The sequence below is a fragment of the Vidua macroura genome, chromosome 7 (genome assembly GCF_024509145.1).
Source record: "Vidua macroura isolate BioBank_ID:100142 chromosome 7, ASM2450914v1, whole genome shotgun sequence".
In the NCBI taxonomy this organism is placed as follows: domain Eukaryota; kingdom Metazoa; phylum Chordata; class Aves; order Passeriformes; family Viduidae; genus Vidua; species Vidua macroura.
The window spans coordinates 4,108,928-4,126,065 of record NC_071577.1 but is presented as its reverse complement, the minus strand read 5'-3'; the positions used below and the strand labels follow the sequence as shown (position 1 = coordinate 4,126,065).

Genomic DNA, 17,138 nt, shown 5'->3' with positions numbered 1-17,138 from the left:
TCCAAAAAATCTTGGGCCTTAAAAAGAAAAAAAAAAAAATTCCATCAAATCCTTCAAGTTTGGAGGAGCCTTGTGCAACATGTGCTGGGCAAGAATCAAATTCCTGCATTTTCAAGTGTAACAATTTTAACTGTTAAACTCTGGCTCCCAGGTTTGAAAAGTTGAACCCAAGGCTTTCAAAAGTGCTGTTTGATCTTTGATGACTCTTGACAGCAGGATGAGAGGGATTTCTTTTTTTCCATAACGATTTTCCCAAAGAGCAGATCTCACTCAGTGTGGTATTAGAAGGGTTAAGGGGCCATCTGCTGGCAGCTCCAACAAATTGTGGAATTGCAGCAAAGCTAATAAAATTTCAATTACAAATTAATTACGTACAGTGCATTTAATTATCCATGGATTCAAACTGTCCGTGGATAATTCAAATGGAGCGCTTTCACAGGGGGATATACAGGCAGCTACAGATCTGCCAACAATTTAAATTAGATGCCAATGGATTCTGGGTGTCTCATCTGGATTTCCAGGAAGAAACAGCCAGGCTCAAACACAGTGTGTTGAATTGGGTTATATGAATGTCTATTAACACCTGAAAAATCATGGAATCATGGAATGGTTTGGGTTGGAAGGGATTTAAAGCTCATCCAGTTCCACCCCTGCCATGGCAGGGAGACCTTCCACTGTCCCAGGCTGCTCCAAGCCCCAGTGTCCTGGCCTTGGACACTTCCAGGGATGGAGCATCCACAGCTTCTCTGGGCAACAAACACAGGCAGGCATTTTCTCCATTTAGCTCTTTGCCTCAAAACAGAAAACACAGGACATTCTCTCCTTAGGAGCCAAAACTGAGGTTATTCATTCTATTTCCACTTAGTGGGGAAACAAAGGGGGCAAAGAAGATGAAAGGTGTGCCAACAGTGAGCATTCCCCAGTAAGAGTTCAAATGAAGGTATAACCTGATTTCAGACCTCAGGTGCATTTCAGGGGGGCTGCTCACCACAGAAACCATCTCCAAAACAAACAAGGAATATCTCCTCCTCCCAGCCTGTGGTGACCCCACCAAAAGGACAAAGCCACCAGAAGTGTTCAACCTCTTCCAACTGCTTTTGTAGCCTCTGTAACCTTCCTCCTACCCTTATTTCCCCGTCACATCCCACTGCAGCATCAGGCACAGGCACTGAACAGGCTCCTCAGGGATGTGATACCTTTTCTAATCAGTTGTTTTTTGTTTTTTTTTTTTTTCAAACTTCACTATTAACACTAAATGTTTGAGTTCCTGCCATCCACCAAAGGAAAAAGCTCAGGAAGGACACTGATCTGTTGGAGTGAGTCCAGAGGAGACCACCCATCTGATTAGAGGGATGGAGCACCTCTCCTACAAGGAAAGGCTGAGACAATTGGGATTGTTCAGCCTAGAAAAGAAAAGGCTTTGGGATCACCTTAGAGCCCCTTCTGATGCCTTGAGAGGCTGCCCTGGAACAGAGGCTGGACAGAGTTACAGAATAAAGCAGGGGTTTATTAAAAGGATCTCCTCAATGGATCCACCTTGGGCAGCACAAGAGCCCAGCCAGGGCTACACCCAAGATGAACCAAAATGGTCACAAAATGGACAACCGGTCACGGGGTCTCTCACTTTTATAAGTTCTGCTCCATTTGCATATTGGAGTTAATTGCTCAATTCCAGCTTCAGCCCATGAAGTCCCATCCTACTTGTTTTTCTCTCTTCAGCCCACGGTGTTTGTGCTCTTGGGCCTGAGATTTGGATCATTTGTCTTGGTCCCCAGCTAGAGAAGGAATTGTTTTGTCTCCCTGCTCTGTGAAGAGAGCTCACCATCCCTTAATATGAAGCCCAGACCCACACACTAAAGCAACTAAAAGAATCTGAAAACTAGAAAAGCTAAACCTGAGGCATCCCTTCCAGTGCCTGAAAGGGCTACAAGAAAAAGGGAGAGAGGTTATTTACAAGGGCCTGCAGGGACAGGACAAGGGGGAATGGGTTTAAACTGACAGAGAGTGGGTTTAGATGGGATATTGGGAAGGAATTGTTCCTTGTGAGGGTGCAGAGGCCTTGGCACAGGGTGCCCAGAGAAGCTGGGGCTGCCCCTGCATCCCTGGAAGTGTCCAAGGCCAGGCTTGGACAGGGCTTGGAGCAACCTGGGCTAGTGGAAGGTGTCCCTGCCCATGGCAGAGGGTGGGATGGGATGATCTTTAAGGTCCCTTCCAACCCAAACCATTCCAGGATTCTACAATCCAACTGTTCTGGACCTGGAGGTATCACCTGACATATTCTAGGACTGACCAGTTGCCAGCCATAAAAGTGTCACACGCTGAAGGTGGCATTGCTTCCATGTCACCCCATCTGCAGCACAGCAAACCAAGTGACCAGCCCTTGTTTCCTGTGCTCTTCCCCATCCCCAGCCCACCCCTCCTGCACACACACACTCACTCTTTGAAACACAGCCACAAAAATCAGCTGCAGTGCTGCGAGCAACCACGCTCACAAACTGAATTCTTCCTGCCTGGCTGTCAATCAGACAGGAGCCTGTGATGTACACAGCCCGTGGGTTTTGTAAGCTGCCTTCCTGGAAGCAGCAGTTTCAACTAGGGGGAATTAAAGGGAAAAAAAAAAAAAAAGAAAAAGGCAGGATGGAAGGATGCTGTGCCTCTCTCTCTCTCTCTCTCGTTACCGCTGACTCCTCGAGCCGTCACTTTTTGTTGCTGAGCAAACTCTGAGAGCCACTGGAAAGTGATTAAAATTTGGCAGCAGAATGTCTAAACCTCTGGAATGGCTCAACCTCTGGCGTTTCTATAGCAATGGGGAAGAGTGCAGGATGTGGAAAAAGCCTGTAGCATTGCTGCCATCCTGCTGTGAACCTGGGGTATCGTGCCTGTGACTTTGGAGCAGGAAAACCCACTTTTGGGCAATGCCCCCCCCCCCCACCCCCCAAATTTAATTCTCAGGCTCGCTGCCAATTAAATGCTGGAGTTTCAACCAGAAGATTGACAAACTGTTTTGCTTAATGATTAGTGCCTTCCCTCTCATGCAACAGCCATGCCTTGCCTGTCTCCCCATCCAGAAAACCAGGGTGGGATCCCAGCCTCGCCTAAAGCTGCTCTTGGACCATGATTTTCCATTGAACACCAAATCCAGGCTTCCTTTTGCAGGAACACAACTGAATTCGTGCTGAGAAATTAAAGATAAGCATAGCAGACATAATGGTCCAGTTTGAGGTGGGCTCTTAATGCTCAGTGCCTAACTAGAAAGAGCTGGATTTGCCAAGGCTGCTGAGCAGTGCTATCCATGATTGCTGAACATTCCCAGGGATAAAAAATAAGCCAGGCTAATTGAGCTGCTGAAATCTGGATTCAAAAGCACAGTGACAGGCTCCCAGGTATGAAATTGCAGCTGTTTTAATCAACTCCTTGCCTTTTCTCCCCCATTTTCTCCTAGGTGGGCAAGGAATTGCAGCCTTCAGTCGTGTGGATTGGAGACACAGAGAGAGTATTTTCCAAAGGGGCACCCAAGGGAGAAGAAGAGGTGAATTCTTCTTTATTTCAGTGCAGATAATTTCTCCTGTTGCACTACAGCCCACACAAAGGAACAAGTGTATTCCTTAGCTTAGCACATACCACTATGACCAGACCTGCCAAAGCTTGCTTGATAATAGCTTCTCACTAACTTTTTTTTTTTTTTTTTTTTAGCTTTTAAGAGTGTCTTGTGACTTCTTAAGAGCCCCCAAGAGGTCACATTTCTCTCTTCCACCTATCCTTGCTTTATGTAAAAATAGTCCAGTCACTGCTCATCAGTGCACTAGAAAGTAAAAGGGAATAATGGAGAATTTCAAAATATGAGGCAAGAAGCTAAAAGTTGAGATAAGCTTAAATTGTTCAGCTCTATTAATTTGAGAAATTGGATGGAGCCAAAGTGAACAATAAAGTAACAAGGATAAATTTCCACTGCAAAAACAAGGAGCCTTTGTTAAATAGTTACAATTACAGGTTATTTTCTTTGGGCTCCCAGGAGTCCTAATGCCACTGCTTCCATTCCTTCCTCTCCTGTGTGGCTTCCCCACTGGAAAGAAAATTAAAATACTGCCCCATATTCACAGCAACAACACCACAGCAGGGAGCAATTCACCCCAGTTCTTGTTGCCTGCAAAAGATTTTCCTTTTAAAGCTTTATGTGAAAAATTAAACCTTTTTTCTTAGAGTGTCTGTGAGGTGGTCACAAGCCTGTATTTTGGAAAGGCAACACAAGGCAACCCAACCTTGGCTGGGGCTGTTCCTTCTGCCAGGGCTGGCTGAGGTGATGGGTGTGCAGTGATCCTTAGAGGTGATGCCTCAGGTTTTAGCTTTTCTGTTTTTCAGATGCTTTAGTTGCTTTAGTGTGCACTTCTGAGCTTCATATTGGGGGATGGTGAGCTCTCTTCACAGAGCAGGGAGACAAAACAATTCCTTCTCTGGCTGGGGACCAAGGACAAATGATCCAAATCTCAGGCCTGAGAGCACAAACAATGGCAGAATGAAGAGAGAAAAACAAGCAGGATGGGACTTCATGGGCTAAAGCTGGAATTGAGCAATTAACTCCAATATGCAAATGGAGCAGAACTTATAAAAGTGAGAGACCCCGTGACCAGTTGTCCATTTTGTGACCATTTTGCATCCATCTTGGGTGTAGCCCTGGCTGGGCTCTTGTGCTGCCCAAGGTGGATCCATTGAGGAGATCCTTTTAATAAATCCCTGCTTTATTCTTTAACTCTGTCTGGCTTCTGTTCTAGGTCAGCCTCTCAAGGCATCAGAGGGACCCTTAGTGATCCCCACAGCAAGAGGGAACCCTTTCTCTTGGCTTCAAACCCTGAGAGAAAATGTAGATGGGGGATTAAAATTAAGATTAGGGCCCCAAAATGGCCTGGATTACTCATGATCCTTGCTTGCTTTGCCATAGGTGTGCAAAATTTTCTTGTCCTGCCCACTTCAGAGTCCAGGGTATCCCCTCTGCCCCTTGTATCCATCCCAAGACTTTCCCTTGGTGGGAGTCTGCTGGCTTCAGGCTTGGAATCCCACACATCCCAAACTGTTCACAGCACATCCAACACTTAGAGGAGAGAGCATGAACCTGGAGGGACAGGCAGAGGTCCCTCGGGAGTGCTGGAATTTTGGAGAATCATGGAATGGTTTGGGTTGAAAGGGGCCTTAAAGGTCATCTTGTTCCACCTCCTGCCAGGGGCAGGGACATCTTCCACTAGACCAAGCTACTTCCAGCCCTATCCTAAAAGATGAGCTAAGCTCAGCCTTCAGAAGCCAAAGCAAGTACCAGGCACTGTGCTCATCCCAGGGTGACATTTGTGCCACCAGGACCGAGGGACAGTTCATCCAGGAGCAAAAGCATGAGCTGGCCATGTCACCCTGGCTGTGCCCCAGAGGGGGCCCTCAGCCCTGGGGCTAAGACATGCTCAACTCATTATCTTGATTAAGCAATTGGCACACTTGGAAAAATGCATAGCATGACCATGAGAAGAAAAGGAATGATCCACCAGATGTATTGTGTTAAGCTTATGTAGGGGGAAAAAAAAAAAAGTGCTACTCTACCCCAAAACTTGTGGGAAAGCTTATTGATTAACAGTAATGACACCACAACAATCTGATTAGGCTTCTCCAGCCAATATTCACTAGAACATTATCAAATCTAACCCTCCAATAAAAGGTTCTGCTCAATACTCATCTGTTCTGTAAGTAGTAGTTAAATACGTGTTACAAAGTCAAGTAGTAAATTATTGCAAAGAAATGAACCCTGAGCTCCCAGAACCTTTGTTCTCAGAGCCTCAGCAAGTTAGGAAGCACAGCAAAAAATAGGGAGTGTATTTTTCACACTTAGAAGTCAGAAAACCATAACCTCCAAGAGCTGGGAGAGTTCCAAACTAGGTTACAATTTTCTACCTGTCGAGGTTCATCAGGTGTGCAGGTCCCTGCAGTATTTCTCCTTGAGCTGGAAGTAAGGATTTCCTTCTTCAAATTAGCTGTTCCCTTCCTGCCTTTGAATAACTAGACCAGCAAATTCAGTAGTGAAAGGCACTGGCACAAACCCACAAAGCAGAAATCAAGTGTTTACCTGAATTTGATTTGCCAAGGATTTGAATTTGAGGGGGCAGAATCTTCCTAGTTGTGCTGATATCTCATCAGCTCATACCAAATGCAAGCAGAGCACTAAAAAAAAACCCAAAATCCTGTTGCAGGCAGCAGGTACAGCTCCAGCTCATTAACTCTGAGCTGTCAGCGTTGTTAACAACTCTCTCCTCCTCCTGTTTCCATGTGCTGCAGGTGAACTTCAAGCGCCTGGCAAAGGTGCTGCCCCTGTTCCTGAGGGCTCTGAAACCCAAGGACAGGGTTCTGCTCGTGGGCACCTCCAGCAGGCCCTTCGATGCCAATCTGGGACCTTTCTGCAAAGTTTACCAGAAGATCATTCTCATCCCGAAGCCTGACTACCTGACAAGATTTGGCAAGTGTTTCAGTCATCCTCGTGGTTAATCCTACTGTTTAAAATTCCTGCTTGTTGCCTGGTTATCCTCAGAACTGCCCTTCAGCTGGTGTGTCTCAAGTCTTGAAAATGTAGGTTGAATCAATACAGGCTACTCCAAAGGCCAAATAATAAAAGTGGAAGCTGGGAGAAGAGTTTAAAATACTTTTCACCAGCAACTCACATTTCTCCTTGAGTTTAGTGTGAACCAAGCTCAGCCTGAGCTGGTTTTCCCCCCATTTCAGCACACATTTTCTATTTTAAGCTTTTTTTTTTTTTTTAAACACAGAGATTCTGAATTTCTTGTTCCTGTTTGCAGTTCTGAGTTTCCAGTCTCCATACTCTAAACAACACAACTTCTCAGCCTCTCCAACACCAAACCATGTCAGGAGGACTAAATTTTCTCTCTCATACATTCCACTTTGTGTGCTTGCAGATCACAAGAGAAATTGTACAGGCATCCATGATTTTGCATGTCTGGTCTATCAAATGTTTACAGTGATAGACAGGCCCTCCCAAATTCTGACAAAATCATTGAATATTCCACGTACTGAGACTCAAAGCTTGTAAGGAAAACAGGGTTGTTGTTTTTTTTTTTTTTCTAATAAAACAAACCTCCAATGTTTTGAGGTTTTAAGCATCCTGAAGTCTGCAATAAACAGCAAAAAAAGAAAACAGATTTGGCTCAGGGACCTTGCCACACAGGTACTCTTTCCTCTGTCCAGTATCACCTTGTTACAAAACTCTTACAAACACATTGTGCAGTCCAGTTTCACCCTGCATCCCTCAGAGGCAGCCCAGGTACCCAGGTGAAGCACGTTTGGGTGAGCCCAGGACAGAGTTTGGCTGCCTAGCACATTGTAAACCTCTCCCACATGCCATAATTTTCCTGCTGTGGATGGGAAATGGGCACCAAGCAAGGGAACATGTGTTTCATGTTGGGTTACAGCTCTGAGGAATTGCTGAGAGATAAGGAGACATGAGCAAAACCTAGAGAAAGGAGGTGACAGCAGCTGAATTTAGCTGTGCTCACTTCTGGGGGTTGAGCTGTCACTTTCTGGGACTCTCACCACTAACTTGGAGTCCTAAAAAAATGGCCAGCTCAAGGGATTTCAACTGCACACTTCAGAATGCCCAAAAAAGTTAACTCATGGCATTTTAAAGCAGAATAAACATGTAGCTTTAATTCTTTGATGTTGCCCCATTTCAGACAGTGCCTGGCTTGTTCTTCAGCTTCAGCGTTCCCTGAAGTTGTATGGAAATAGGATCTTCACCTCCCAGTCCTGTCAGTTTTCAGTGACACCCCATTTGAGAAAGACAGAAACTTGTTTTGACAGAAAAATAACGAGATAACAAATACTTGCAAGCCACAGTGCACAGCTACCTGTCTGCTGCAGCCCTCCCTCTGGTTACAGACCAGAGTATTCCAATCTGTGCTCAGTGGGAACAGTAAATATACAATGGAAATCATTGTATATATTGAAGACTCACAATCCCATACTGATTTCTTGCCATTAATCACCCAGCAAGGCAGTGCCTTGTGTTCCACACCTGCACCGGGAGCTGCGGCACACAATATCTGACTGTGTGCATCAATTCCTCCTTTATGAATTAGTGATTCAGCCAATATTTATTGAGCACAAGCAGGATTCAAGTGGGAGACCACAAATTGCTGGAGTGAGAAATGCAGTGCAGAGCTGTCAATAGTTATGGGCTCCAGTCCGTGGTATCGACGTCCAAGGCAGAGCGAGGCAGCTTTTCCAGCAGCACCAACCTCCACCCAACATCTTCATGCTGCATCTGAGCATTCAAGCACAGCAGACTCAAAATGTCTCATTCAAGAAACTTTTTAACCTCTTATCCATAATCCTCCTAATCTTTTCCAAATATTTCTATATAATGCTTTAAAGCAAAGCCTGAGGAGGCAACATCAAAGTTCTCCTAAATTTCTCTGAAACGGAGCCTTACTTAACATAAATACTTGGTATTATTCCTGTTATTTGGAAGCAAAATCTCAGCCACTTCACAACCCCAAAGAAACTGATTTATTAAAGAAATATGGATATTGATCTAGCACCAATATCCAACTGTGACGGACAAAAACTCTCTAACAGTTTAAAGTTAGAAAGTGTATGTTCATTGCGGCGCCGGGCAGCGTGCGGGACAGCTCCCAAATACACACTGCACGTTTCCAATGATTACAGAGTCCTTTTATCCACACCAGAATTGAATACCCAAAATGCAAATACATATTCATCATTTAGTACATCCCATTCCTCGCTTCGTATGCTAATCATTCCAAAAGCTATTAGCATGCGTAGTTTGTTCCTTGAAATGGGTGGGTGGTCCCTTTCATGGGGAGGGGTCCCAAAATGAGGAAGTAAATGAAGTCTTCCTCATTCTGACCTTTCTACCTTTTCAATGCTAATATGACAAATGAACCTTGGTAGAACTCCCATTCCCTGTCTTCAATTGGTTTCAGAACAGAGGAGGCCCACAATTGTCTTATGTTCCTAAAAGCTATTTGTCAGTTTCTATATTCTTCATTATAAACCCAGCTAACTAAACATTGTGTTGACAAGCAATCAATTATTAGTTAACTACTAACTCTTAACTTCATCAAGGCCTACTTACAGAATCCCTTTATTTTAATTAACTCTAGTAAGGCTTATCTCTAACTAAAATCTTAGCTCCTCTAAAATCTCTAAATCTCTTAAAGTTTATGTTTCAAAACCAATCAGGTCACAGAAGTTCACAGCTAAAAGACACAACCAAGTTCACCTTTCAAGTAACCAGCAAAACCCCAATCACAGAAAATTTGCACCTTGCAACACGTGCCTGATAGCTGGAAGCCTCTGGGACACAGAGTCCCCCAGCAGCCCTCAGCTCAGCAGCAATAAGGTGTGATGAAGGTCAGAGAAATAAAACCAGGCTGTTGGTAAAGGTACTTAACTCTGCACATCCAAATGGGAACGCTGCACAGGTTCTGTGTGCACACACGAGTAGTTCTTTCCACACATACCCACCCCACTCTAAGTGCCCTTAATGACTTGCTGAGAAATACTGACTGGTGGCCAAAAGTTATCAGTAAGGGCTTAAAAGCACACATGCCTAAAGGCCCCTGTGCTGCAAATCTGAAAAGGAAAGAGAACACACCAAAAAAAAAAAAAAATTTGAATTTTGGCTTTCCTGATCGATAGTCCTTATTTTCTTGTTCCAGTATCAAAATAGATAATAATAAAATACCTTTCTCCTGCTTTCCTTGAATTGCTGTCTTTCCATTGCCTCTTTTCCATGTCCTGATGCTCAGCACTGTGGAAGCACTACATCCTGCAGCGTGGTGGGGCCCTCACCAGGCTGGTGAACCTCAACTGCCTGGCCCAGGTGTCGGATGGCTTCACCCAGGGACACGTTGTGGACGTGGTGCACGCTGTGCTGACTGAGCTGAGGCTGCTGCAGATGGCCAGGAAGCCACTGAGGACTGCTGAGTTTGTCACTTCTCTGGCCAGACACGAGCCAGTGTACAAAGAGGAGGAAGAAACGTTCCAGGTGACTTCCAGAGCTCTGTTGCCTGTCTTTTATCATCCTCTGCCATGCCCAGCCGCATTTCATGTAGGGACCTGCTCACTGTGCTGGTGGGTTGGCACCTCACTATTTGAATGATGATGTAGGGCTCAACAGCACCAAAACCCATCTCCCCCAGTCTGGGATGTGCCAAACCAGTCCTTATTTTGGCAGCACTGCTGGCAGAGTGCTTTGGTGAAGCTGCTGCTGCTCAAGTTGAGCAGAGTGGCCTCCACGTGCATGGATAAAACACACAGGGGCCATTAATTCCGTGCATTTGTCCTTTTCCTTCCAAAGCTGAGGTGCTCAGCAAGCCTGGCTAGATCACCTTGAGAAGGCAAAACACCTGGCCATTCAATATCCAAGATCTAAGCCCTTCTCTTAAATAATTTCAAACAATAATTTCTTTAAAAGTTTTCCTTCCAGGCTTTAAAATAAATTAGTTTCTGCCTCAAGCTCCATCCCTCAGGGCTATAAAATCCTGAGGGTAAAACTGAGAGCATTTGAAGTATATTTTATTCACTGGCACAGGATGCCCAGAAAAGCTGCTGCTGCTCCTGGACATGTCCAAGGCCAGGTTGGATGGGACTTGGAGCACCCTGGGCTAGTGGAAGGTGTCCCTGCCCATGCAGGGGGTGGGATGGGATGAGCTTTAAGGTCCCTCCCAGCCCAAACCAGTCTGTGGTTCTGTGATTCCACACGTGCCTCAAATAGCCCTGGATCACCTTCAAGCCTGATAAATGCTACCAAGTCCTTGGGCACTGGGCAGAGCCCTGCTGTGCCCCAGGGAGCTGCAGGCAGCCCACACCAGGGGCTCCCGAAGAGGTAAGACCTCTGTACTGCTCCAGGAGACCCCAACAGAGCTTTCTCCATCCCACAGCCCCAATAATTCCTACTGCTCATAACCCCCACTTTTCCTGGCTGGAAGGTTTCCTTGTTGTCCTGCTCCTCGAACAGCCCAGCACCTCCCACCACAAACAGGATGCTGATTCTCACAGCTTTCTCCAAGGCTTCTCCCACTGCTGACCTAATGATAGTGCATATTTCTCCCAGCCCTGCTGAGCACTTCCCAATTTCCATTTAGAGCCATTTGGCTCGCTCAGCACAGGCAGCATTTGTGATATTTGGCAAATTACTCTTTTTTTTTCCTCACGCTTCCTCACTAAACCAGTATCTCTCCTCAGGGAAAGGCTAATGGTTCAGTGTTACAGCAAAGGGGAAAAAAAAATACTCCATCATTCCCAGCTCCAAGTAGTAATCCATTTGTACCCTGAAACATGAGAGCAAGTATTTAGTGTGAGTTTCACTTGAAAATATTATCCCAGTCACTATAAAATGTGCCTGTTTTGTACAGCACAAAGTGCCCAGGCAGCCCTTCATTTGGAACACAGCTCAAATGATCCTGTCCTCAGCATCCCATGGCAATCATCTTCTTGCATTAATTACAGCCCTTAAGAAAGTATTTCCTTTTATCTGTTGGAATTTTGTTTCCCTTAAATGTCATGGAGCCTTGCTGCAGCACCTGTGACATGGCACAGGGGAGGAGGATTGTCAAAATAGCCCTGTGCATTAATTAACTCCAGTAATCCCCATCTCTCCTCACACAGAAGCCCCTCTTCCCAAGCTTCCAATCACTACCATTTCTGGACCTTTCCCCTTGCTTTGCCTTGTCCCTTGTGGAAGAGGGACAGCTAAAACACTGAGTTCCAAGTGAACATTAGCCCTGTGATGAAAATTTGATTTTTCTTCCCTGAAAGCATAAATCTCCCAGTCTGACATTTATATTCTGTAAGTGTTCCAAAATGAATATAAATAATGCAAAATTGGTGACAATGTGATTTCTCCCTTCCATTTACTCAAATTTCTGCCCAAATTACACATCCACAATTTTTGAAATTATAAATTAGTGCACCAGGGTCGTTGATACAAATCCTTACACAGAAAGGATTTCTGGAGAGGCAAAGCCAGATCACCACGCCAGTTCTGACTGGACCAAAATCATGGAATGGTTTGGGTTGGAAGGGACCTTAAATCTCATCTTGTTCTACCCCATTCCATGGGCAGGGACACCTTCCACTAGACCAGGCTGCTCCAAACCCCATCCAACCTGGCCTTGAGCACTTCCAGGAATGTGGCAGCCACAGAAATACCCAAGAGAACCCATTCCAAAGCCTGTGGACATCATCCCTCCAAAACCCAAATATTTTAGCACTGATCAGTCACTGCTGCCAGGAACTTCTATCCCCAGTTCAGATACTGGTGATAAATGGACTTCTATTTTAGCTGTGTCTGAGGAGTTGACTTCATCTCATGGAACAGTTACACCAGTTACACAGACAGAAAGTTACTGTTGTGCACTGCAATATTTGCACAAAGAATTGGGAAGAGAACAAAAAGAGACATCCCAGGGCTCTTGGCTTCTCCTGCCAAATGCCTCGAGTCCTTTGCCAGTGACCCAGAGCTGGCAGGGAGATGATCACCCCACCAAAGAGCTCTTTCCACCCCACCGAGCTCCCAGAAAGCTCTTGGCAAGGTTTTCCTACTCTCTCTCCACCTCCCATTTAAGGTCTGGAGGGTGTTACACCCAGGACACGAAACTGAGGGGGAAATAAAATCTCCGTGGCCTCGTGGAGTCTCATCCAGGGCCAGAGACATCACTGGGTTCTCCTGGCTTCCCTCAGCTACTGCCAGGGAAAAGCAATTCCTGCTGGAGCCCAAACTCACAATCACCACCTCATCCCACTCATGGGAAGGGCCAGAAACACCAACACATCCCACAGCAACAGAACCACATCTCTGTGGGTCTCCCAAAACCAGGAACAGTTTGGCCTGGGACTAAGGCAGCAAAATTCAATTTCACTGAGAGCCACGGGGCTCCTGCCCACCATCCATGCCCTGCCTAGATGTGGGCACACAGGAGGCTGGAGGATGTTTTTATCAGGGTTTTTGAAGGTGAGGTGCTCAGCTAATTTAGATAGTTAAAGCAGAATTGCAGTGTCCAGCAGCCAGCTGGACGTTTGACCCCATCTTGAAAAGGTGACACCAGAAGGACCATCTGGGGTCAGGAGAGGAACATGTCAAGTTTTCCTTCCCTGTACCCTTCCAATACCTCCTCTCCCAGCTTCTCTTCCTGTAACACACACTGGGCAACTGGACAAGGCAAATTCTTCAGGGATGCCTTATCAGCTCAAGCTGGGGACAGGATTTGGGGTGGAGCAGATGGAAAAGGCAGATTTTGCAGGATGCCACGCTGAGAGGGAGCTTGGAGATGACATGGGCAGAGAGGTGGCATTAAACAGCAGCCCGTGGTCAGGAAGGAAGGCATTTTATCAATGCCTGGCAGAATCTGCAGCTCTGGTTCAGGCAGGACTTTGCTGAGTGAGGTTCCTGTACACACAGGGAAGGAGTAATTCCCACCCAGTGCTGACTTTAAAGCCTCCCCTTCTCCTTCACTTCCCATTACTCTCACACAGCCCAGAGCTGCCTCGCTGACACCACAGCCCAGGAGCTGGGCAAGTCTGCAGAGCAGCTCCACCAGAATCATTTACAAGTCACAGGCCTGTGAACAGGCATCTGAAAGCAATAAACAGGTTCTTAATGTTGGGGGTTTGTTTTGCTTCCTAAGCTCCCTCATGGAAATCAAAGCTGTCTGCATCGATTTGCAGAGGCACGAGAAGGGGATGATTTGTCTGTTGCCAAGTCTGGAGCAGAGGGAGCTCTGACAAGAGCTATATTCTCTGGAAATAGGGTTGATCATGGAATTTAACATTTCCATAACTATAGCAACACAAATGGCCCAGCTAAGTATTGCTGTTAATGAGACTCAGCTCAATCAATTGCTGCACTTCTTGGGATGATAATGTTCTCAAGAGATCTGAGGCTTTCATTTTGGCTTCTCCACCAGCCAGCCTGGATTTTAAGAGGTTTGGGTTTTTTAAGGAATGCTCTGTTATAGTAGTAAAATGCTTAAGTAGTCTGACTTGCCCTGTTTTTTTATTTTTTCTTTAATTTTATTAAATGCTTTTTGGTTCTCCAGGCCTGGTATGCCAAGACCCCGCTGGGGAAAGCATGGAGCACAGCACAGGCAGCAAAGGAAGAAGAAAAAGAAAAAGGAAAGAAGGGAAAAGGAAAAGGGAAAAAGTAACTTCCTCAAGGATTTTTCACCTGGCCATACCAGTCACAACTCTATTTCTCTGTGAAGGCATGGCAGATTAATGTTAAAGGTATTCCAGGGAAGAGAATTCCTCTCCAAATGAATTTTCTAAAGTAAAAAAAAAATTTTAAAAAAAATCAGATGAGATGTAACATGTAGCTCTCAGAGGATAAAGAGTTAATGACCACTGACTTGCTCAAGCATTATTTATTCTAAGAGATTTTAGGGGGCAGAAGGGTTCATTACTCAGGCCTGTAACATGCCATCAACTTTTAGGCCATACTCATTTATTTCAGCAAGTAACTCTACTTAAAAATTGATGTCACTTTAAAGTCTTTCATTACTTTAATATCCTATATGCTTTATAAAACTAACTGCTTTATGTATCTGTGGGTCTAAAGCGTTACAGTCCTCAATAAAACTACTACAGCTCTAAAGACTGCTTTTTAATTGGGATGGATTAGGAGGCACTTGGTGCAATCCACCACAAGCTGAATATTTACACAGCTGCAGGAGGAACAGCACTTGCACCTTTTGAGGCCTCAGCACAGACAAATTCATATACGTGAGTATCAGGAGGAAGCAGGGCAGCCAGGTGGTAATTTGGGTGGATATGCAGCAAAATCTGGTTTTAATCTATTTTGCCATAGAAAATCATGCCTAATTTGCTTGTTTGCACAAACAGCAACGTGTTTGTTGCTTAATGCACCTCGTTTACTTACAAATCTGCAATTTTGAGGGCAAAGGATTTATAAGGACACGCTAGAGCTCTGGGACACCCTACAGGACACTGATGGAGGCAGCACCACCCTCGTGTCAGGCACTGGATCACATTCACCAAGACCTTCTCTAAGTGAGAGCCACGAACACCTGTTCTTCCCTCTGATCACGGAATTCCTGTGTGGACTTGACAACAGGTACCTGGAAATACAGAGCCCACCATCCCCGGGGAGCTGAGGAACCTCTCTGTGCCTGCATCAACAGCCTGGGAGGAGCAAGCTGGGCAGCACTGCTGGAAAAAGCTGCTGGGAAGGGGATGGTATTGAGCCCCTCCTGCTCCTAAGAGGCAACCAAATGGAAAAAGGCATTCCTGGGAACAGGAATGCCTGAGAAAAAAAGCCTGGGAGGATTCCTGGGTGTAACAAACTGCACAGAAAATGATTCAAGCAGTTGTGTCACTGTGCACGGTGGAGGGAACTGGATGGGTCTGGCTAATAAAGGGGATTTTCTCCCTGTAGGCTATCCCAGCACATGGGCTAGAGCCCCCCCAATTTGGGATTTCTGTGGTCCTTTCTGGCTGTATTTTACAGTCTGGTCCAGGGCTCCCCATGATCTCACCCTTCCAACCTCAAGCCTGCACCTCCAGCCCCACCAAGGAGCGCCAAGCAATAACAGAGGAAATTCTTTTTCCATCTCCCCTGTGCAACCTCTCAGGACATTCCTGATGGACACCAGCCCTTCCCCCAGCAATAATCCAGCTGCTGGAATCTCCACAAGACCCACACTAGGGGCTACCAGCCCCTGGGTTCAATCCATTGCAACATGCAGCTGCAAATGTCAGCTTTGCACCCCTTGTTCTTTGGAGCAGGCTGTGGGTGCCCAAACTCAGCAGCACACCCCAGTTTTAGCAAATAAGGCACTTCTAACTTCATCCTTGGGGAGAAAAGCCAGCCTCTCCAAAGAGCTGACAGGGCTGGTGTTTAAAAACCCCTCATCTCTGCTCTCATGCACAAGGAAACTAATTTGGGTAATTCTGCCCTCAATCTTGCCGACAGCAGAGCCCTCCTCTCCACACCAGGTCTGACAGCACGGCGTGGTGTGATGAAAGGACCACATTCCAGCAGGATGTAAGCAAGCCCATTAACTCATATTTCAGCAGCCTCACTGCAATCTCAACAGCAAAGGAAAAGCAGCTGACTGGCAACATCCATCTCCAGGGCACAGTGCCCACCCCAGTGCAGGGAGGATGCTGAACTTCCACAGACCTGCAGGTTTCACCCAAGAGGCACCGGTTCATGGGGAAAAAAAAAAAAAAAACAAAACAACAACAAGAAGAAAAAAAAAACGCAAAAAAAAAAAAAGGCACAAAAAAAAAACCCCAAAAAAAAAAAAACAAAAAACCCTCCCCCCCCCAAAAAAAAAACCCAAATAAAACAACAATGACAGAAAAAAAAACCACAAAAAAAAACCACAAAAAACCAACCAAACAACAACAAAATATAAATCAAGAAATAAAAAAGGGAATTTCTCATTTAGGTACAGCTTGTGCTGGTGGCTGCTGGCATTTATTTCTTTCTGTGAGGATCTGGAAGCCACAGCTGGTTTAACAAACAGCTCCACGGGTGCAGGAGGTGACAAAGTGATGGTGAAGTGTCCCAGGCCAGGTTGGACAGGGCTGGGAAGAACGTGGGACACTGGAAGGTGTCCCTGCCCATGGCACAATGTGGAACTGGATGAGATTTAAGGTCCCTTCAACCCAAAGTGCCCCATAAAGCAGAACAGCTCTGCCCTGGGGGGCTGCCAAGCCCTTGCTCTCCTCTCCCCTTCTCGAGGGGACAGGGAGGGAAGAACGAGGAGCAATTTTAATGCTGTTTATAATTATTATTACAGAGAGGGCAGCTATTTGAAAAATGAATGAAGCAGCTGCATCAAGCAGAGCCAACACACAAGAGTCATTTCAGTGTCGGTGGCTGAATTATGCAGTGAAGTGGCCCTGGCTGGATCCACAACTTCCTTCCCACTGGGAGGCTCTCACAGGAACACCTCTAGAGATGCTCCTCCAGCATCTCCACCCAGAGATCTTCCATGGAGAGAGGTAAGAAGGTTGTGGCTTTGCTAAGCCCAGCACAGCTGCACTCTGCTTTCCAGCCATGGCATTCCCACGACGCGATGGAGGAGGACAGCCCTGCCTCCTCC

General features: G+C 45.9%; 1 protein-coding gene across 3 annotated transcripts in view; it reads left to right on the top strand.

The window, feature by feature from the left end:
* The window catches only part of IQCA1 (IQ motif containing with AAA domain 1), a 102,813-nt gene extending 86,609 nt beyond the window's left edge, over positions 1-16,204 (top strand). For 2 of the 3 annotated variants that reach the window (XM_053982493.1, XM_053982492.1), the window contains exons 16-19: positions 3,443-3,529; positions 6,310-6,487; positions 9,816-10,054; positions 14,106-16,203. In XM_053982493.1, coding sequence (XP_053838468.1) covers positions 3,443-3,529; positions 6,310-6,487; positions 9,816-10,054; positions 14,106-14,213 — 612 coding nt within the window. In that variant the 3' untranslated portion in view covers positions 14,214-16,203. Of the gene's footprint in view, positions 1-3,442; positions 3,530-6,309; positions 6,488-9,815; positions 10,055-14,105 lie in introns of all 3 variants that reach the window. The other variant, XM_053982494.1, reaches the window with a different exon arrangement.
* The last annotated feature ends 934 nt before the right edge of the window (positions 16,205-17,138 follow it).